We start from the raw sequence: 21,550 nt of genomic DNA, 5'->3' as shown, positions 1-21,550 counted from the left end.
TAGTGTGCTAGACATGTTGTTTTGAAAATGGAAGGTATCAAAGAATACCTGGTGGTTTATGCATTTAAAAATGAATCTGATCCCCAGTTGGATTTGATGGTGAATGACATTATCGAAGTACCAATTGGGAGCTCACAGCTGTTGAATGTTGAAGCACCTGGCTGGATAAAGGGTAAAAACAAACGTACTGGAACCGAAGGCTACTATCCTGGTAAAGAAACATAATTTTGTTTTAACATGTGATTGCTTTGACACCAATCTTTATTTATTTCAGTGTCTTATCTTACCGAGCTAGAACAAAAAGCTGATATCCAGCCCACTACAATGCATCCCAGAATCCAAGGATCCCCAGTGAAGAGCCAATTGATGAATAAACTTGATGATTACAATGATTCTGGGTATGGAGGATCTCCCCTTCCTCCAGGTAAATAACAATGTAGTATTTAGCTATGTGTATGCAAAATTTAGCCACTGGTAAAGAAGTTTCCAAAAAGAACCTCACTGTGTTTGAACAATTTTTCCATTTCCATTTGTATATGACATTATGTTTGTCACATTTTTTGCATAGATGTAATAGCTAAAATTTACAGACTTTGGCATCATGAACAGACATGGACAAATGAAGAACGACGTAAATTCCTTGGTTTAAAAGAGCTGTGAGCTTAATTTGCAAATAATAATAAAAAAAAAAGAAAGAAACAAGGTCAGACATTCTCGACCGGTTAGGAAGCTCAAGTTTATGTATAGTTCACAGTGTCCGCTAGCTGACAACTATCCCATTGTTTATTTGCTCAGTTGCGTGTATAAATTTCACGCTTCTTATTTTTTTCTTTTTCTTTTGCGGAATTGACCTCATTTCTACTGTGGCGCAGTTATAATTCTTTTTTTCCCATTTTTCTTTTTTTTTTCTCCAGCTCCTAGCCTACCCCCACGTCGTTGGACGGGATGCCAAATGCAACAGACCCAACCGGCGATCCATTCTGGTCAGCAACATAGATTCGTCGATGTCTACTTTCTAACACCCATCGTTTGCGCACATTGTAAGTACAGCTACCACTAGATGTCGATGCAATCTTTTTTTGGTTCCATTATCCATGAACTTTTTTTCGACACAAAAGGTGTGATCGAAAAAGATTGTAGAATTTTGTGTTAACGATGCCTCCCGTACCCAACTGGTTTACGTGATGCTGGAATTGTGTTCCCTCCGTTCTTGTAACTATTATTCATGACAGCTCATCAACCACCCTCGTGGATGGTTTCTTTTTATCGTCCCCCTCCGTTTTCTTAGCGTCTATCTCTGAGAAAAACAAGTATGGCACTGCCAAGAATCATTTGTTATCCGGCTGCTATAGTAATCGACGAGTCCTTTTTACGGACAATTACCCTGACATTGGTTCCTGGTTGCAAAACTGGAGTTTTAGAAATTATGTTTGTCTTATTTGCGTTGAACAAGGAAACGGGTCAAGGCGCACATTGTTTTCTCCCGTTCGTCTGTGTTTTTGTCCTGGAAAATGGATGGGGAGGGGGAGACACTTAAGGTCTTAATCCAGACTTGATACCAGCTGCCGGGTGTTCTTCAAAAAAAAAAGAAAAAAGAAAGAAAATCTGGATGGTTTCCCAACACAGCCGATTAACATCTGCGATGATGGAATGACATTCAGAGTCTCCTTTACGGTCCTCTCCTTTCTCTTGTGGTTGTACTCGCATCGTGAATGCGTTTGACAAACTTTGCATATCAGCGGCGGCCAAGTTAGTTGTTTTGATCTCTCAAATGGGTTTTCTTGAGTGAATAATGATCCTGTTTCCACGTTCGTGACGATGGATAGTCGTGCAGACGCATTACAAATGATGAAAAATCCCCAGACGGACGACAACAACAACCGACGACTGAAAATAGATCCAACCTAAAAGAAAAAAAGAAAAAAAAAACAGCCACTTTTCAACACCACTCAACGAGGAGAGGGAGAAAAGTTGCTGGGAAACGGATCGATCCGATACAGCCCGTCCCCGCCCTCTTTAGCAGTCGAATGTAATTTTCATACCGGTCCCTTGACTTCATCGGCGAAAATCTTCCTACCGTCAACTTCCCTGATTGGGTCGTCAACTTGGATGCATAATTCCCCCATCCTCGTCTTCCCCCCCTCCCCTCGAAATTTAGTATTTTTCCACAACAGAAAGTTCAGAAGCGGAATGGTCTTGTTGCAATCGGTCATTTGCCCATGGGCTTGCGGGATCGATCGATACTCTTTTAGTTGCCGCCAGTCATTGCATCGAAATTCATTAGTGCCATGGAAATGCCACAGAGATTGAGAAACGTGATAATACCGTTCGTATACTCGTACAGTTTCTCGGATAGTTTGAAACGTCGCTTCTGTCGTTGAATTTGAATCTCAATCTTCGCGTTTCGTCCACATTTTTCTCTTTCCTTTTCGTTCATTTTTCACGCGTTTGCTCTGTTGTCATTACAAAGAAATTGATCGTCCGTAGGCGGAACGTATCGTTTTTGAGAACGTATTGTTCACAACAACAACAACAAATAATGGAGCGTGTATTTTGACTGATGTTCGACGGACGCTTAGATTTTTGCCTATTTCAGACGGTCTGTCGACGCGTTGCAAACTTGATCGACACGGCGAATATGGAGCAAATTTCTCGTCGATTTGCAAGTATAGTGGCTATTTTTAAGATTGACCGAGCTCCAGAGCTGCACGGGGCGAGGTGTCGTCGAACCGTTTCTCGTATAAGAAAGTAGCTTGTGGCACAATGCATTCGTGATGAGGTGACTTGCCTTCCAACCCGCTTTCGACGATATCAAGGACCTTGCCCGTTCTCGATGGACCGTAATCGCGTGAAACTGTACCCGCCTGTTGCTATGCGGACACCAGGTAGTCACGCAGATTCAGAGAATTTGTTTTGTTTCCCCTTTTGAATCGAAAGGAAAGATGCCACCCAATACGATTTTTGTTTTGTGGCTCTTGACACGTTAATTGTAAATACGAACCGAGATGATTTGAGGTCGATATGGTCGTCTGCCTAATGATGAATCATCTATATATATAAAAAAAGCTATTCAGCAACGTCATTCAGACAACACGATCCGGTTTTTTTTTTTTTGTTTGGATTTTACCGTACGTACATCTTGTACCGATGCCCGTAGCAACGATATGCTCCACGTGCCTTAATTGGATGGTTGACTTGGCATAATAAGACATTGAACATATTGATTCTATTATAAGATTTCCAGCGCTAATGTTGAGCCTTTGCTAACGGCTTAAATTAATTAAAAAATAATAATAAATAAATAAAATGTTTCATTAAAATCCAGAGCGCGTACTTTATCCAAGTGAATAAAGAAAGGCTAAGGGGTGAAACGCAGGAATCCATCGGTTGGGTCTTTTCTTTTTCTTTTTTTTTTTGATAGTGCGGAAACATTTTGGCGAATAAATCGATCGTGATAATCCATATTTCATTCTCGGAATCTTGTATCGATCGAGTTGCCAATGCGTAGTTGAACTTTTTGGCCGTGATCTCTTTTCGCCCACCCCCCAAAAATGTTGCAGTTTTTCTTTCAAAAAAAAAAAGGAAACAAAAATCTAGATAGTAGTGGTTTTCTGATGACTGGTGTCGGAAATTTGACGAGCCCCGCATAAATGAGAGCGTGAAAATGACTCAGACAACATATTGCGCATCTTGTTTGCTTATCCCGAATGCCATTTTCTTTTTTCTTTTTTTTTTTTCTTCTTCGTTTTCTTTTTCTTCCCCGATTTGATTTATTATTATTAAAAAAATATATTTATATATAACACTAGACGAAAGTAGCCAATGTTTTTGCTCTCTGTTGAGGAGAGAATTTCACTCGATCGGAGCCGGAGAATGTTGGAACTGGAACAAGATTCTCTCTGCACATCAACGTGAATGAATGAGCTCTCTCAAGGCTGCGTGTTTTCACGTGGCGTGAAGCCGTAGAATCAACAAAACGCTATCGGAACACAAACCGGAGAGAAGTAGGAGAACGGAGATCTAGTTAGAGATAGACGGTATAGAAGAAGAAGAAGAAGTTTGAGCATTTTGCATACTGCATCTCGACATCCGATTCGCCCTGGCATGTTTGCTTTGTCAGTTGAGGCAACGCTACACCGGACGTCGATATGATGTCAACTGGGATTCGCTTTAAAAAGATTTATTATTATTATTTTTTTTTTCGTTTAAAATTCTACATCGCCATGCCAAGTTATGCGCAATGAATTTTGAAAAGAAAAAATTCTCTCGTCTTCAAAATGATGACGTCACCTGTTGTAATCGTCAAAATCAATGTGGATTCGCTACACGTGGAGAAACCTTTTGTGTCGCTTCTTTCAAATAATCTCGTTTACTTTCTACGCCGTTATTTTCATGTTTCATTATGCATTCATTGACCCCCGAACTGAATCGTTGCTTGGCTATTTTGCAGGTCGAGATTTCGTATGGGGAAGCGGCAAAGTCGGCCTCAAATGCGATGGTAAGTTTTGAATATTTCATAAATTCTTATTGACATTTTTGGTTTGGTGGTTGGGGGTGGGGTGGGATCGGTGGTGGAGGGTTTGAATAAAGGGCAATTTGAGTAAGAGACGACGTTAGTGGTGGGAATACCGTTTGACATGTTCACGTTTCCCATCTGCACCGCGATCTCTCCCCCCCGTTTTCCGTTTCGTTAAGGAGCGATTGAATTTCGTCTGAATTGGCGGAATCCTACCCGGTTTGGTCGGATACGAAAATCCCATCTCTCTCTCTCTCTCTGCGGGATAAATCGGAGATCTCTCTCTCTCTGTGTGTGTCTATCCTCTTCGGTTGTTGTTTGTGTTTGGTGATCCCAGCCTCTCTCGCTTTCTACTGGTCTATTTGACCATGCCAACGGAAACCCACCAACTCTCCCCGCCCAAGAAAATGTGATGCACAGCGGGGGGAAGAGGTGTCAGCTGTGTGAGTGATTAGAACAATTTCCATTCGGAAAAAGAAAAAAATGCGTCGCGCCATTCAGGGAGAAACGCGATTTTCCTTTTGTTTTGTTTTTGTTGTTGTGTGTAAAAACAAACAATTAAAATGTGAGGAGAGCAGGTGACTTATTTTCAGCGGATATCCTGTGTGCCTTAATGATGGCATCGTCCCCTCAATCTCGCGGGATCGTTTCCCATCACGTGATGTCTTCGTGAAAGAAGAAAGAAAGAGAAAAAAAGAGCGAATCTTGCGCTTCGATAGATGTCAACAATTGCGAGCTTAACACGCTGCGTGCACGTGTTCCACACCGTTGTTCCATCGGTAGCGTGTGCAAACGGCACCTGATCCAATGACACAGATGTTTGCATGTTTGTTTGGTAGCTTTATTTTCTTTTTCTTTCTTTTTTTTTTTATCTTTCCCTTTCCTTCCAAACTGGTGCACACACACACACACGCACGATAAACTCGTCCAGGTGGTTGCCGTTGCCAGTTGCCCGTTGTCGTTTCACAAATTGTGCATAAAAAAACAAACAAATTTCTTTCGTGTCGCAATTCAATTAGAAAAAGGAAAACAATTGATGACGGAAGGGAACACAATAAGCTATTCAAGATGTACGGAACTTGATGTCGTTGCTGCTGTTGCTATTTAAAAAAAGTAACAAATGGATGGAAAAGGGGATGGGGGGGGGTTGTGCCGGCCTGTTGCTATGGGTGTTTCCCGGCTGTGCATAAAGGTTTTTTTTTTTTTATAATTTTATTTTTTAACTGTTTTCTCAATGTCACCTTTGCGTGAGTTTTTGGGCTGAAAGAAGCTTCACGGATTCAAAGAAAAGAATAAAAAAATGGCTGAAGGGGGGGGGGGAGAGAGAGAGAGAAGGGAACTGTAAATATTATACAAGGAAGCGGACGTGGAGTGTCTTGAGCGACGCCATCGTGAGAAGAAGACAAGTCCTCGAAATAAGAGAGTTTGAAAAAAAAAAAAAAAAACTATTTATGACCGAACGGACCCATTTTGTCGGCATTGCGTCACGTCATGCGTAATCATTAGCCAGTCGAAGTCTCCCTTTGTCTGGGCAGGGCCGGCGCTAGTGGGAGACTTGAGCCACTGTTGCTAAGCCAGTCGAGAATCCTTTGTGTGCTGTGTGTCGTATGTAACAACTACGTGCATGACGTCACCGCTCCGTTCTAACGCGGTGTGTCTCTTTGGTCGGTTTAAGAAGAACTCGTTTTGATTGCTCTATAATTTTTTGGGGGGGTTTTTAAATTTCTAATTTATGTTTTGCGTTTTTTTTTTTTTCTTTTCTAATTGACTTAATTTTTGGGAGGGGGGGTTTAAATAATATGAAGAGAAAAAAAAGAAGAAAGATATGCGTTCTTCTCTTTGCATAGCGATTTGAGAAATGTTTTAGTTTAGATTGTAACGAGTTTCGGTTAGAATTTGTGCGCCCTTGGTAACAGCAAGGCAGTCGGACGGAATTTCCATGTTGGATCAAGTTCGACGCCGACTTTGGTCATATATGCGCACGTGAATCGCATTGAATTATTGATATCTCTGCAAACGTTTACGGGCTTTATCTTGGTATTAAAATTGAGATTGAAAGAAAAGAGAAAGAGAGAGAGAATCTCCAAACGGAGGTAACTTATTGATTTTCCATTAAATGATGGATGGCGCCAGTGTAAAGAAGCCATTTTCCGAGGGGGACACGAATAACGAAAAATGCGTAATTTTTTATTTTTGTTTTTGTCGATGGGAAAGCGAGATCGAATGATGACTCGTGCGCCTAGGTGTGTAATATAAGATTTCATCGGGAATCCAATGTCTTAAGCGCGCGTCTTGCACGTCCCATCAAGTCGCCGCAATCATGCGAGAATGGGAAGGAAGTGACACAAGAACGGCCGGACACGTCTCCTCACTTGCTCTTTCCATCGTTCGCGCTCTGAAAAAATTTGCATACATATATATATAAATAAGCATTCGATTATTTTGCACACTTTGGGTGTGTGTGTGTGTCAGTGTTCGCTAATGGCTGCGTTGCTTCTCCAAATTTTTGTGTTGTCACATACCGCCCTGTCGTTAATGTTTTTTCGTGAAAAAACCCTCGGAAAAGACGTCCGAAAGTGAAATGGGTTGTACAACTTGGCGCATGGTGAAAGGGGTTCAAAGACGAGTGTGTGGTCATGCATGACCGCCAAGTCTCCTTTAGTTGGTATGCAAAAAAATAAAAACAAAAAACAAAATGAAGGCGTCACGCAGACTGGCTAAACTAGTTCGCCGTGAAACGTGGACAGCTCACAATTGGGTTGTAGTATTGAAGAAATTTTTGGGTTTGTTTTTTTGTTTTGTTTCAGTTTGGGGAAGTATGTTAATCGTAACGAGCGAGTTTATGCAAGACGTGGTAGCGATCAAATCTATTTTCGTAAAGGGTGACGAGACGGGAATTTTTTTAAATGGTGAGCATCTACAGAGAAATGAAGTAAACGATGTTAGGAAAATTCATAACGCAACAACGAGAGAGAGAAAAAAAAACCAAACTAACTAAATAAAACAAAAAAGAATCAACTGTTTAGGGTTTGGAAAGGGTTCGTAAGATCCAGTTTATATCTGTGCGTATTAATAGATTTTGCCGTGTTTGCCGACCAGACTCACGAACGACGCTCACCGGTGGCAGACGAACAAAGGATGGTGCGCGCGCGCATCCAACAAGTTTTTTTTTTCTTTTCTTTTTTCTTCTTTAAATGTCCCATTTTTTATTTTTTATATTAATTTATTTTTTAACTTTCATTTTGAGGAGGAATTCGAAATATTTGCGTTAAAAGAAATGGGATCTTTTTGCGGCGCCATCGCCGGACGGGAAAGGTAATTGATCGATAACTAAGTCGAGTGTGCAATTACATCATCTCAATAAAATTCGTATTGCCCAGGAAACGGCCAATAGCTGCGAAAAATTAGCCAAAAAAAAAAGGAAATAGAAATCGAACCCATAATGTTTTTCTGTGTGTCTGTGTGCGTGTGTGTGTGTGCACACATACACACACACATGGAGATCAATAGCCGAAAAAAAAAAAAACGTCTCTTTTGTGTTTGATTCACAACAAATCAATAGATAATTGCCGTTTTTCTTTTCTTTTTGTAGAACCCATACTTGCACACACCAATTTCTATTTCATTTTTCTTTGTTTTTTTTTTTTTTGTTCTTGTCCTTGTCGTTGAGCGTTACGATAACTAGAGAAATGCAGCCAGGGGAAAAACTGTAGTCGGAACGAACCCAATGACCCACCCTTTTGGTCATGCAGCCAGGAAGCGTTTTCGACTAAAAGACCTTGTAATTGAAAACGATAGCATGCTCTTTGTTCGCCCCCCATTTTTTTTTGGTACGTATTAAACGAGAAAATGGCGGAAGAAGAGCTGAAAGACAGGAAGGATAAGGATATGTTTGCTATATATCCACACACAACCAGTAATTTCTTTTTGTGGATGGCAACGTATAGGAACGTCCTCTGGGTCGTGCACCAGGACAACAAAAAGTTATCTTATTTTATGTTTTTTTTTTTTTTTTTCTTTCTTCGCCTTTTTTTATTTATTAACTTATTTATTTTTTTCGGGATATGTACGTATGTAAAAAAAAAAAAAACGAAAAAAAAATTACGGCCATCATCCGGCTATTCAGAAATGGTTTGGTGGGTGACGTCAATCGCCAATGACTAGTAAAGGTATGTCGTTTTTTTTTTTTTTTTTTTTGTCGTACGATTCCAATAATAGTTAGGAGGGATAGAAATCATTTTTCATTGACCCTAAAGATCAGGCCCTACTTCTTAAGCCCCCGGCTTTTGGGTAATTCTTTTATGTGTGTAGCAGCAGCAGCAGCCGAGTAGTACGTCAATGAAAGTGTCTTTGCGGCTCTGATTTCAATTTTTTTTTTTCCTTCTTTGTAAAGGACGACGAGTTTTGAGCCAACTTATTTTGCTGAACGACATTTCTTGTGAAAAACGAAAAACAATCATTTTTTCTTTTATAAAAAAAAAACAACAAAATTATTGTTAATTTCGTATCCTTTCTATCGGTGGTTTTGACTCAGTTCGACGAACTCTCTTTTACTTGATGTTTTGCCGGTCTCTGTTACTCGGCTGGGGTTTCAGTGTACTTGGTATCAGTGTCGTAATGCTAACCAGAGCAACATTGATCTGTTTTACCATCGACAGTTGGGTTAGGATCGTGTGAACACAGGTGAATGACTTGATTTGTTAATTGACCAATTAATTGGGATTACGTGATAGACGAGACACGAAAGTCTGAATTATTATTATTATTTGTTTTGTTTTTTTGTTTTTTTGAAATGGATTATTAATGGATTCGCAGAATCGCTTTCGGCTCCGGCTACCTGTCGAAAAAAAAAAATAAAATAAAATAAGGGTGTTATGCAAGGAGACTAGTTTTGAGATCGGTATCGCAGTCTCGAGTCGGTTTACATCATTGAATTTGCGTGTTTTTTATTGCTTGTTGATTGGTGTTACCTTACACCGCGCCATTGGAAAGCTCGTTGGAAATCTCGGCAGAGCCATTAACCGAGAGGTCGTTCGTTTCCTTTATGAATGAACTTTCATCCGATAGTTGGGCCAGCCCGTGTGCAGACGAGAGGGCTCTGTTCATTAGCCAATGAATGATAGGTCATTTTGAAGACCAATTACTTTGTTTGAAAAATGTTGAATGAAATTACATCATCTCGTTTCGTTTTCATTTTCTTGTTGAAAATTATGCGCTCATCGGGGATGTCTAATGAAACGGCGTACGGTTTTGGATTATGGACCGAAACATCGTGTCATTTTCTACCGCTAGATGGCGATGAGATCGCGCGCAGCCGCACTGCGGGAAAGTTTCGGTCGTGAGCTAAAGCAACGAGCGTAGGGAGAAAGAAAAAAAAAAAAGAAAGAAAGAAACCGGTTGATATTCGTGAAGATGACAGAGTCTTACCAGCAGTCTGGGATCCGCCGCCGGTCCGCCAACAACTAGTCTCGCACCCCCCCTAAAAAAAAAAGAAAACTATTTTTTGCGTTCGAAAACATTAGAAAAAAAAAAAAACTTTAACCAACACACACATCTGTTTTATTTCCTCTTTCTCTTTTATCGTGAGTGGCGGAGCCGTTGGACAACAAGTCACGCGGCACTCACGTTGACTGAATAAATTATTGAGTGGGGAATCTAGCGTCCGAATTGTGGCAAAATCAAGGGGATTTTTCTTTTCTTTTTTCTTTGGGTTTTCATTATTCGTGTGTGCGTGTGTTGTCGTATGCGTTTTAAGTGCGCGTACGTGTTTGTGTGTGTGTGTGTGTACGTACAACACCGGTGAATATATAGAACCGTACGTGAGTTGGTGAGAGCGCACGATAGGTGCTGCTGCTGCACATTCGTAGGCTGGCCGAGCGCGCTGTTGCTAAGCGGATTGTATGTATGTGTATATATATATATATACGTGAGTGTGTGTGTGTGTATACGTGTGTGTTTGTGTGTGTGCCGAGGCACTGTGTTAACCGGGGCCCTTGGCAACTGCGTGAAAGAAAGTGTGCCGGTAAGCCCTGCAGGCATAAAGCGAGTGAAATCAAATGATAGTCTACTATATACACTGTGCGGCAATCATCTGTGTTTTTTTTTTTTTTTTATTTTTAATGTCAGTGCCTGACGTTGCCTTTGTTTCGCGCGGCAACAAGTCGGAAAGATAATCGCGTTGAACTTTGCGCTGGCCGTGGAAATAAAAAAAGAAAACGAAAAAAAAAGGGAAAATTATTTAGGCGAGAGTGTTTTCTAGCAGCGGTGGCGGCAGCAGTCAAGTCACTGTTGCTATGTCAATAGCGGCGTTGAGCTGTTCCAGCCAGCTCGGCCGCTTCAGTCACGGAGCGGTGGGACGAGCTGGAACGGCTGGAGCCTCTTTGGCAACGCTGACATTGGCCCTAGAAATGGACGATCATTGTTTGAATCGCGGCTCGTCGTCGCCCTTTGTCTCGGAGATCACGCGCTATAAACTCGCCTTACTGCAGCAGCACGGCGGCGCTGCTGTAGCCGCGGCCGGACAGCACGCCTTCGATGCCAGATTGGCCGATGAGAATAATTACTTGAAATCGGCTTCCGGCAGCGGAGTCCAATCTTTAGCCGTCTCGTCAACGGCTGGCGTGGCCAGTGGCGCCTCTGGTGGCCAATCGTTTGAAAATGGCGCCTCGTCCGGCCGACCGAGATCGGCCAGCTTGTCTTTGGTGTCGAGGCACTCTTCGCCCTCGCACCACCCCACCCATTCGCATCCGCCTACTCCGCCCGTCGAATCGGCGCCCGTCTTGCTGGCCCGCGTCAAAATCGCCGCTGCGCCGTCCCCTTACAGCCGACTGTTGTGCGCTTGTTTGCCCACCTGCTGCTGTGACTGCAGTTTACTTTCGTCCATTGCAGAATGCCAGGCCGTGTACCATCAGGCGTGCGCCCGCTACATCGGCAGCGCCAGCAACGAAACGCCGGCCGGATGCTGTCCGTCCGCCTCATCCATCACGACCGGCAGCAACGACGCAGCGCTCAATGACGTTCCATCACCGACCCTACCACAGACAGTGCCTCAGGATGTGGTAAGTTTCTCTTATTTTTTTTCTTTTTCTTTTAATTATTTATTTATTTATTTATTTATTTATTATTACTATTTTTTTTTTCTTTTTCGTTTCGGATCTGCGAGCCAGCATCCGTTTTAAAATCTATTTCGCAGTTTTTATTTTATTATTATTATGTTAATGGGAGACAAAGGATGCATAAATCATGATTTTTTTTTTGTCGGGCTTTTGGGTTGAACGGGGTATCGGTTCTGCGTTTGAAGGTCGTCGTCCAAGGTCCTCAAACAGTCCTAATCAATTTATCTCACCTTTTTATATATTTTTTTTTATTTTTAGAAGATTAGATAACGTGATCCATTTCGGTACCTTTTGATTTACGATTTGAGTCTAAATTTCTATTGGCGATGTCACACGTGAAAAAAAACAAACAAAAGAAAACAAAAAAAGAAAAAGGCCAAGCAAAAAGTCTTTTTTAAAAATCTGGCAACGGTGCAGCCTACTATATTTATCCTCTGCAAAAGAGGGCGCGCAAGAGAGGCATTTCGGGTTTTTAACGATGCCGGGTTTATAAGTAATGCGTTTGTCGTTGCCATGATTATTTTTGGGGACCCGTGCAATTTTTGTTTTTTCCTCTTTCTTTTCTTTTCTTCTACTCATGCGAGAAAAAAAAAAAACATAAATTTCTTTTGTTAATTTCATGTTAGGAAAAAAAAAAAAAGGAAAACGCTCGAAGGGATTGGTGGGTAACAAGTCCGCGGAGGGTCAACGAGTTGATTGTTAGCAGCTTTTTTCTTTTTCTTTTTCTTGTCGCCCAATAAGGTCATAGTTTTTTTTCTCTTCTCAGTTCTCGGCCATTGCGATTGGTTGTTGTGAAGTTGTGCACGAGTAGTTTGAAACCGCGCTGGGAAAATGGTAACGAAAACAATGGCAACGCAATACTTTGCTTCCATCATCAGAAACCATTTTCCGGCTGTTGAGATTGTCGCAGCTTCAATTTCTTTCTACACACACACACACGCAGTAGTTGTTGCAGTAGCAGCGTTTGTGTGTGTGTGTGTGTGAAGTAACACCATTAAAATAAAAAAATAAAAATGATTCCATTCGTCGGCAAAGAGACTTGGTCATCAGTTTAATCATTGAGATCAAAACGTGTGATGACGTCGGTCCCGTCTTCCATTACACGCAAACATGGGGGGGTTCACTGCTCGTTCATTTGGCCACATCAGCTGAAAAACAAAATTGCAAGCACAAAAAAAAAAAATTATAATAATTTATATTATAATTTCAGCGTGACACGAATTTAAAAACAAAACAAAACAAACCGTTGCTTTAAAACAAGACACACACTAAACAAAAAAGTGGGGTGGGGGGGAGGGAGAGTGGAACTGGGAATGTAATGTATTCATTGTGCATTTTAGCCAGACGAGAATAAAAATAAGAGAGTACAGCAAACATGGTTTTGCTACTATATAAGACATTCTCGGCCAAAAAAAAAAGGTGTAAAAATAGTTTTGAACTCGACTGGCAAACAGGTTGCCGAAACCAGTTTAAAAGTCTGAAGGCGAACAACCACAAGTCTCCCTTCATTTTTCAGACGTTTGAGGGCAACGGGATAAAACAAGACACAACAAGAAAAGAAAAGAGAAAAAGAGTGGAATACTATCCACGTGGAGCTTAAATCTATTGGAAATTTTGGCATAGATTCGAAGACAGTGAAGGACGGCCACTCCGTTCCGGCGAGAGTCACGGACGTGTGAAACACACGGGCCGGGATTGGGGACGGGAATTCGTCAACGAAAAAAAGAAAAGAAAAAAAGTGGGCGGGTTTAAATATTATTATTTTATTCTAGACTGTTGGAAGTCACAAATTAGCACGGCGAATATATTATTCGCAGATAAATGCGTACCATAAACACAGAGCATTTGAACGCATGTTGTTACGCTCGTGCATAGCCTTGGCCATTTTTGTTTTGTTTTGTTTTGTTTTGTTTCCATTTGCCGGTGATGAATGTTGCAAAAATCGCCAAATCCCCCCCTTAAAAAGAGGAGGAAAAGGGGAGTACAGTGCGTTTAGCTGTTTCCCCCTAGTCCGTGCTACGCTCGTTCGTGTAGTCGTCCTCCCCTCCCACTCTGCCAACCCCGTCTATGAGCTGAAAACATCGATCCGTTAGACGATTGGCCGAGGACGGAGCCAATGGCAAGGCAGCAGTTTGCAGGAGCGGCGCCTAGTAACGCGTGTCTCTAGGTGCCCGTGTACTGGACGCGACGACCTACGCTAAAAATGGGAATTTTCTTTTTTTAAATGCAAGAATTCATTGAAACGAAAGTCAGTGGCAAATGTTCGCTTTAAAAAATGCAAATTCAAAAATCAAACAAAACGAGATTTTCAAGTGAAATCAAATATTCACGCGGCATTTGTTTTCAGCAATTAGTTTCGTACGCTGTTGAGGTTAGGACAACGTGCCAATTTTCTTAATTCGGGAGTAGGGTTTTTAAATGATTCGAATTTTTTCTTTCTTTTTTTCCCAAGGATCGTCTGCCTATTGTGTTCCCAGAACAACATAAAAAAAAATAGAAACGGCCTCGGCCCAGGTGACCTCGTCCTTTTCTTTTTTTTTTTTTTTTAAAAAAAAGAAAAACGGATAAACGAAAATGCCATCGCGTACGAACAGATAATCCCATACAGTCACGGCCTCGTTGTAGTTGAACTTTATGAGCCAGTCCCCTAAAAAAAAAAGAAAAAAAAAATCCCGGAAATTCCCCTCACAATCCCCCTCCCCTCCCTCTTTTCCCCTATTTTTGAAGTGGAGAAGGGGGGGGGGGCAGGAGTTAGGAGAGAAAATCATCTATTGTCGAACGTTCATTTCGAGCTCCTCTTTTCACGTGCGGACTAGTTAGAATGTCAAATCACAAGATAGGGTGGTGTGGGGTTGTTTTTTTTTTACTTCTTTTCTTCCCCCCCCCCCTTCCACCCATTTTCAAACAACGTAAGAAAAAAGAAAAATAAAAATCGATGAAATCGATCGCGCCTCCACGTGCCTAGTCCGACCCTTCTCTCTTGTTCCTTTCATTTTTGGCCGCTTCTTCTGCTTGTGTTTGGGCTTTTTGCCTTCTGTTGGCGGGCCTGTTTTTTTTTATATAGCGCGTGCAGTACGATCGCCCGCGAGTACATCACACACACAACTCCTCCCGCTCCTCTTTGCTGTCCCCCCCCCCCAGCCAACAGTCGTAAAAGGCGAAACGAAATGGCCTTCGTGTGTTTCTATCAATTTCTTGTTGTTGCAAAGAGGCTGGTTTCCTCCCATTAGATATGCGACCTTTTTTTTTTTTTGTTCGTTGATTTCCGTCACCCATACAAATCAATTCATAATGGGCTCGAAATTGTTTGCGATCCTTTTTTGGGACCGGGGGGTTGGGGGGCACGTTTGTCTTGAAGGCAACTTCCTTATCGTCTAGCCGTCATCCTTGGTAGATTGTTTAAAGTGGATCCATTTATTTTGGTTTCTCTCCTAGTTTTTATTTATTTTAAATGTTATTTGGTGTGTTTTAATTCGTTTGGTTTTTTTTGCAGGCCATCAGCCAATGGACGTCGACACACGTGGTCGAATGGATGGCAGCCCTGAACCTCTACCGCTACGCGGAACTCTTCCGGTCGAAAGACATCAAAGGCGTTGACTTGCTGAGTTTGGACAAGGACAAACTGACGGTAATTTCGCCTATCTTTTTTTTTTCTTCTTTTTGTGTGTGTGTGTGTGTGTGGCGTTATCGCTGAAGAGAGAGAAAGGAGATGGACGCCTTCATTGAGTGCGTAGATTGGTGGGATTTATTGGCAACCGTCTGTCTTGTTTCTTATCCGATGGCATTGGTCTGATAGCCCACAGGCCGGTATATAAATACAACCAGCCTTTGCTATAAATCTTGAAACTCTTCACACACACACATAAAAAGAAGACCCTGGCCGTATTTATGAGACTATTGTCGTCGTCGCAGTCATTTGCATTTTGTGTAAAAAAAAAAAAAAAGAAGAGTCTTGTTCTTTTTTGCCTATCTATTCTGTCCAATCTTTTGTTTCGTGTGTGTGTCCACATCGGGCGCTTGGCCTTCTCTCGTTTAGATTGTCTTTCCTATTTCGCCGTCATATTTATTTATATATCAACTTCACATTTATCCAAAAGTTGTTTAGCTAAAGTTTTGCCAACAATTCATTGATAAGTGCATCTTGGCGACGTGCCTTTGTGCCACTGGAGGTCGTACACGTGGGGGCAACTCTTCGCCCTGATGACGCGCGCGCGCGCGCATTTACTCATATCAGACCTCTTCCCGAGATCGATGTAGTTTCAACAGGAAAAAAAAAAAAAAAAAGAGAGGAACGTCGTAGGAATTTACGTGACCCGGTTTATTCGTCTATCTTGAATTGCTACGCTACACATTTTTTTTTTGGGGGGGGGGGGTTTATTTGGGAAGACTAGCATCGTACGGCCAAGAATGTTGGTGTGGGAGTTCTGTCTTCGTGTAACATCCGATCGATTCTCATCGTTAATGTTGGGAGGTCCCAAAGTCGATTGGCTGTTTGCTTTTCAATTGTTTTGATTTATTGAAATTTTTTGTTGGAAATAGCAAACTTTTGACGAGAAAGCCTGAGATGTGAAGATGTAATCTGAGGTTATGCGGCATTGAATTACTGGCCGAACAAAGAATTTAAAAGATTCATAAATAGAAAGACAAGAGAGACACACAGAGAGAGCGAAAGCAAAGTAAATAGATAAAGTCATTTTTGAAAAGTATAGTTCGACATCTACTCCGCACTACGACGAATGCTGAATGCCAGGATTTTTGTGTGCGTGTGTGAAAGATATCAATATATGTATTTTTTTATTACCCTATAGCCACATCTGTCGGTTTCACTCTCTTGATTGATATCGTCGTAGAGTGGCTTCCACCGCCGATTGCGCTGGATCGAATAGCACATGCCACGAAACCAGAGCCAACTGGTTTCCACCGGTTCCCAACAATCCGCACCGACCGGTTGCCAAGAAGGAAAAATTTAAAAGAAAAAGGATGGGGGGGGGGGAATTGAGAAAAAATAAAATTAACATTTGGTTTCACTTGAATAGTAATGAAAATAAAGAAAAAAGAAATAATAATAAAACACAAAAAAAATAGGCAGATGATTGATCTTTGAAAATGGCTTCGTCAATAAAAAAGACCATACGCTTTCATTTCCGGACGCTTGTCTGTGCTCTTCCGGACGTTGGGGGCGATTTCCCCCTGGCCTTCCTTTTCCTTTGGCGGGGTGTCAATCTGATTGGACGAACGCTATAAGTCTCTCTCTCTCTCTCTCTCTTTTTTGTGTGTGTTTCGTCGGATGACCTTGTGTGTCTGTGTGTGATTGCCCTGGCTCGTATATCCTTATTTGGTCCGTTAGCTGGAACTGTGTGTCTTATTCTTTTGAGTTTTCATTTGAATTGATTTGTTGTGCCGTCTCGTTTGCTTAGAATATGGGGGTCAAGGATGAGTTCCACCAGAAAGCCATCCTCGTCTGCATCGACGAATTGTGTCAACGCTCAACGAGCAAAGAGTTTGAATTATTGGCGGCGTCGGCCAATGGCAGCGAAGCCGATTCGAATTCTCACTCGGCTCTTACTCCGCCTCATCGCATGGTTGAGTCCAGTTTCCAATCGCTGGAGCGCTGCGACAAGTGCCACAAATTTCTACGCGGACTTTTACATCAAGGACTTATCTGCCACTGCAAGTTTTCTTTTCTTTTCTTTTCTTTACTGACATTCCTTAAAATGAATTCTTTTATTTTATTTTATTTTTTTTTTCTTATTGATTTCTTTGTTTTTCTTGCAGCTTGTGGATTGATTGCCCATCGAACTTGCTCCGCAACCGGACTGCCCGCTTGTCTGCAAGGCTTGCCCGAGCGGGCCAACCGGCTCCATAATCGAACAGGTTGGTTTTCGAACAAATCAGAACACAAACTCATTTGAGCAAAATTCTTCTGTTCCATTTTGGTTCTAATCGAAACCCCATTTTTTTGTGTTTGGTTTTTTGGTTTTTAGAAACAGTTTTCGGCGTAGCATTATGTCGACTATCTACTGGCAGCGATTCGTCCTCTGTGCCGTCTGTGGTTTTGCGTTTGGTACAGGAAATCGAGCAGCGTGCCACCACCACGCCCAGTCTCGATCTCTATCGTCTGTACAGGACGACCACTCCCAGTGCAGAGACCATATCGCAGTTATGCCTTCAATTGAGCACCGATTCCGGTTTGTTTTCATTTTCTTAATTGTCATTGATTGATTTAAGTTTTGCATTTAAAATGATGTGCCTGACTAATTCACTTAAATTTTGCGTTGCATTCAGACGGTGATTTGTCGGCATTCGAACCGCACGTCTTGGCCAGCGGATTGAAAAAATTGTTACGTGAATTGCCGGATCCACTCATTCCGTCGCAGTGGTACGACGCCATCATCGAAGCATCGCGTAAGTCGCACGTTTTGGCCCCTTCAGAGTTCAGGTTTTAAACAAATGAACATTTTCCCAACGATTCAAAAAAAAAAAAAGGGATCAGTCGTGACGATTATTGCGCCGCCCAGTTGTATCGTCTTGTTCAACAACTTCCAGACCTTCATCGGGCCACCCTGCGTTATCTGCTGGCTCACATTTGCCGACTTTGCCAGTGGCAACACGGCCGAGGACGTTGTGAACCTCCTACCCTCATTATTCAAGTCTTTGCCCACATCTTCCTGCGGCCGCCCTGGGAACGCATCATGTAAATCATTTTTGATTTAGACAAATTTTGCTCATCGAAAGGGAATGAACGTTTCTTTTGGTTTTCAGACAAATTGTCCACAACGCAGAGGCTCACGTTCGCGTGTTGGAATTGCTTTTACTTCGCTGCGATTGGGGCGAAGCGATGCCCGAATTTGCTCCGGCGCCCACTTTGCCTCCGCGAAACCACCTGCGACCGGCGTCGCAAAACGCGCCCACCGATGCCAACGTGACAGTTCCAAACGCCAGCGAGATGGACCTTCGCCCCATGAGCGAAGCCGACTGGTATTGGGGGAACATCACCCGCGAAGAAGTCAACGATCTGATGAAAGACACGCCCGACGGGACGTTTCTGGTGCGTGACGCCTCGTCCAAAGCCGGCGAGTACACGCTGACGTTGCGCAAAGGCGGATCCAATAAGCTCATCAAGATTTGCTGCAGCCGGCAGGGGCGTTACGGATTTTCCGAACCGTACCGTTTCGGTTCCGTGCCGGAACTCATCCATTTTTACCGGTCCGTCTCGCTGGCCCAGTACAATCCGACATTGGACGTTAAATTGCTTTATCCAGTTTCTCGGTTTCAACACGTAAGTTTTTGTTTGTCTTTTGTTGTTGTTGTTGTTTTTTTAAAGCTTTTAATTGATTTCATAAAGGGAAAAAAATGATAAAATAAATACTCAAAATTAAATTCTTTGATTCAAAAGGCGGAAGAAGTGGAAGCCGGCAATGGTGACGTGGAGAAAATGAAACAGCGTCTGGAAGATATCCATTACGAATACTTGAACCGATCTCGTCTGTACGATCAGTATCACGATGATTATTCGCGCTGTTCGCAGGAGATTCAGCTCAAGAAGCAAGCGCTGGACGCCTTTGACGAGGCCGTCGCCATGTTCGAAGACCAGCTGCACATGCACGAGAAGTTCCAACGCGAGGCGCATCGTCACGAGATCCACAGTCTGAAGGAGAACTACGAGCTGCTCAAGTCGCGCATGAACACGCTGAAGCAATCGCGCCAAGAGCTGCAGGAGAATCTGCGCGTCCAGGCCGTCTTGAGTCGCAATCTGGATCGCGAGATGAACGCCCTGAAACCCGAGCTGCACCAACTGTGCAAAACGAGAGATCTCCTGCAAATGTGGCTCTTACGTCACGGAAAGAACCCCGAAGTTCAGCCCAATCGAATGAGCAACGGAGAAGAAGGCGGCCCGGCCGCCCAACCGTTTAGCGTTTCTGCCTCGTCGGCTGTCGCCCAGATGCCGCAGACGGGCATTGAAAACAAGGCTTACGATGGAACTGGAGACGGGCCGCCGCCGGCTCCGATACCGGTACCGATTCAGCAAGTTGCAGCAGCTCCGGCCGTCCAGCATCCAACCGTGCCTTGCCAAGCGGCTGGACAAGCTCATCCGTTGCACATGCACGCCGACAGTCAGTACTGGCTCATACCGGACTGCACCCGTCCGGATGCTGAGCGTCTCTTGGCCAACAAAGCGGACGGCACGTTCTTGATCCGTCGCAGCGCAGCCGGAAGCGCCCCTTTTGCTCTGTCGATCGCCTATCGCCGAGTGGACAAGGGCGTCGGTCACATTCTCATTCACCGGTCAGAGAGAGGGTTCGGCTTCACTGAGCCTTACCTTTTATTCCCCACCTTAAACGACTTGGTCGTCTACTACGCCGGCCATTCGCTCGAAGAACACAATCCACAGCTGACCACCACGTTGGCACATCCACTGCGCGGAGCCCAGCCCCTGGAGATAAGCCACTATTCTGTTTGACAGCAATCAACTTGAATGATGATAAATAATAAAATGCAAGAGTTTGAATGGAGCGCCACCGTTGCCGATGGAAAATCTGTGATAATCCTTACGTGATTGAATGAAGACTGGAAAGGACTCGCCGAGAATGTCGAGTGGCGCCATATTTTTGTTTTTGTCGAAATAATTTGCTTATGTTAATGACGCGACATGAAGTAGAATAGCAAAACAGTTTGTCGCGTTCGAGTGTTGACAAACAGAAGGAAACAAGTGCCGTTGTTTTTACTATTGTCCCTGGGAATCGAACGCAACGCGATCGCCGTCTTGCTTTTTGATATGCGAGAAGAGATCATAAAGAGAAAGAAATTGTTGGACAAACGAAAGTCAGAGCTCAGTACAAAACATATTCAACTGGCAACCTCCATGGGACACGATCGGTTGTTATGGCCGAACGCCACGCCATCAAGGGGCGGCCTGTTAAATGAAAAACGAGAGAAATCCAAAACCCCACTGGTGTTCACCCTTTGTGCGCACGTTTATTGACGACCACTAAATTAACCCTCTTTGTATAAAAAAAAAAATGTTTTTTTTTTTTTTTTTTTTAAATTTGCTCTTCAATTTCTATCGTCCTTCCCCATTGGTATTTGAAAAATTGTGTTTTTGGCGGGATTGCGAAGATCCCCTCTTCCCTCAAATGCTTTGTGATGGTGATTTACCCACGTTTTGTTTATGTGTGAATTTTTCTCCGTTAGCGGGAGGGAAAACAAAGACTCGGATGTTGCGTGATCGATCTCAGCTGTAATTGGCGATTTTCGAAACTGGACGCTGGGAGTGAAGGTCAAAGTTTGATGCGGCCCCTAAAATTCTGTGTTGTACAGTTGATATAAGCATGTCGAACACCTACTATATTAAATATTATATATATATCGGTACCTTTAATATGCAAACCGAGTTGCGAAAGATCCGAAAGGTTCGACTGCAATCCTAGGTCTCGTTCGAGCTTCGGGCGAGTTGTAGTTTGACCGCAACATTACTTTAGCGCGCCGTGCCACACGCAGTCTAATCCAATTTCAGTTTTTTTTTTTGTTTTTTTATTGACCCAAATGTCATAATCGGTAGGATTCTTGTCAGAATTGAACCCAATGAACCGGCTATTGTACACAACTCTCTGTGTTTGACCCACCCCCTCCCCTCCCTTAAGCACTCATAACCTGTACATTTGTACCAAATCACGAGACATTCGATTAATACATGCAAGTTTGTTATAATCTTTGACTACGGAAGTCGTAAAAAATGTTGAAACGAGAAACGAAATATACAAAAAGGAAGAATATCGATAACCATTTTTCAAATTTCTACAACGGTGATAAGATAGCCATCTAGCGATTTTTTTTTACAAAACAGGAAATTGTATTTATTTAGCAAAAACGAAACAAACAGACCAAAATGTTAGATATTATGGATTGTATTTCATCTTCT

At 42.7% G+C, this 21,550-nt stretch overlaps 1 protein-coding gene across 2 annotated transcripts; it reads left to right on the top strand.

The window, feature by feature from the left end:
- Positions 1 to 27: 27 nt before the first annotated feature.
- Positions 28 to 21,404, top strand: LOC116922034 (phosphatidylinositol 3-kinase regulatory subunit alpha). Of its 2 annotated transcripts, XM_045172004.1 has the most exons (13): positions 28 to 211; positions 275 to 424; positions 915 to 1,040; positions 4,451 to 4,498; positions 11,405 to 11,574; positions 15,125 to 15,259; positions 17,049 to 17,301; positions 17,407 to 17,505; positions 17,616 to 17,819; positions 17,917 to 18,036; positions 18,118 to 18,325; positions 18,394 to 18,910; positions 19,028 to 21,404. In XM_045172004.1, exons 1-13 carry the CDS (start codon positions 28 to 30, stop codon positions 20,090 to 20,092), a joined length of 3,279 nt encoding a protein of 1,092 aa, XP_045027939.1. In that variant the 3' UTR covers positions 20,093 to 21,404. The 2 variants fall into 2 exon arrangements, with proteins under 2 accessions (XP_045027939.1, XP_032784311.2); XM_032928420.2 differs by lacking the exons at positions 28 to 211; positions 275 to 424; positions 915 to 1,040; positions 4,451 to 4,498 and having other exon boundaries at positions 9,991 to 11,574.
- Positions 21,405 to 21,550: the final 146 nt, after the last annotated feature.

Source organism: Daphnia magna, linkage group LG4 (assembly GCF_020631705.1).
Source record: "Daphnia magna isolate NIES linkage group LG4, ASM2063170v1.1, whole genome shotgun sequence".
Lineage (NCBI taxonomy): Eukaryota > Metazoa > Arthropoda > Branchiopoda > Diplostraca > Daphniidae > Daphnia > Daphnia magna.
This window is presented reverse-complemented; position numbering and strand designations above follow the sequence as displayed.

Excerpts from the sequence above, each read along its gene's own strand:
- LOC116922034 (XM_032928420.2), top strand. The coding sequence starts at position 10,810 with ATGTCAATAGCGGCGTTGAGCTGTTCCAGCCAGCTCGGCCGCTTCAGT. Across the intron at positions 11,575-15,124 it reads AGACAGTGCCTCAGGATGTG|GCCATCAGCCAATGGACGTC; the intron begins GTAAGTTTCTCT and ends TTTTTTTTGCAG. Across the intron at positions 18,326-18,393 it reads CCGCCCTGGGAACGCATCAT|ACAAATTGTCCACAACGCAG; the intron begins GTAAATCATTTT and ends TTTGGTTTTCAG.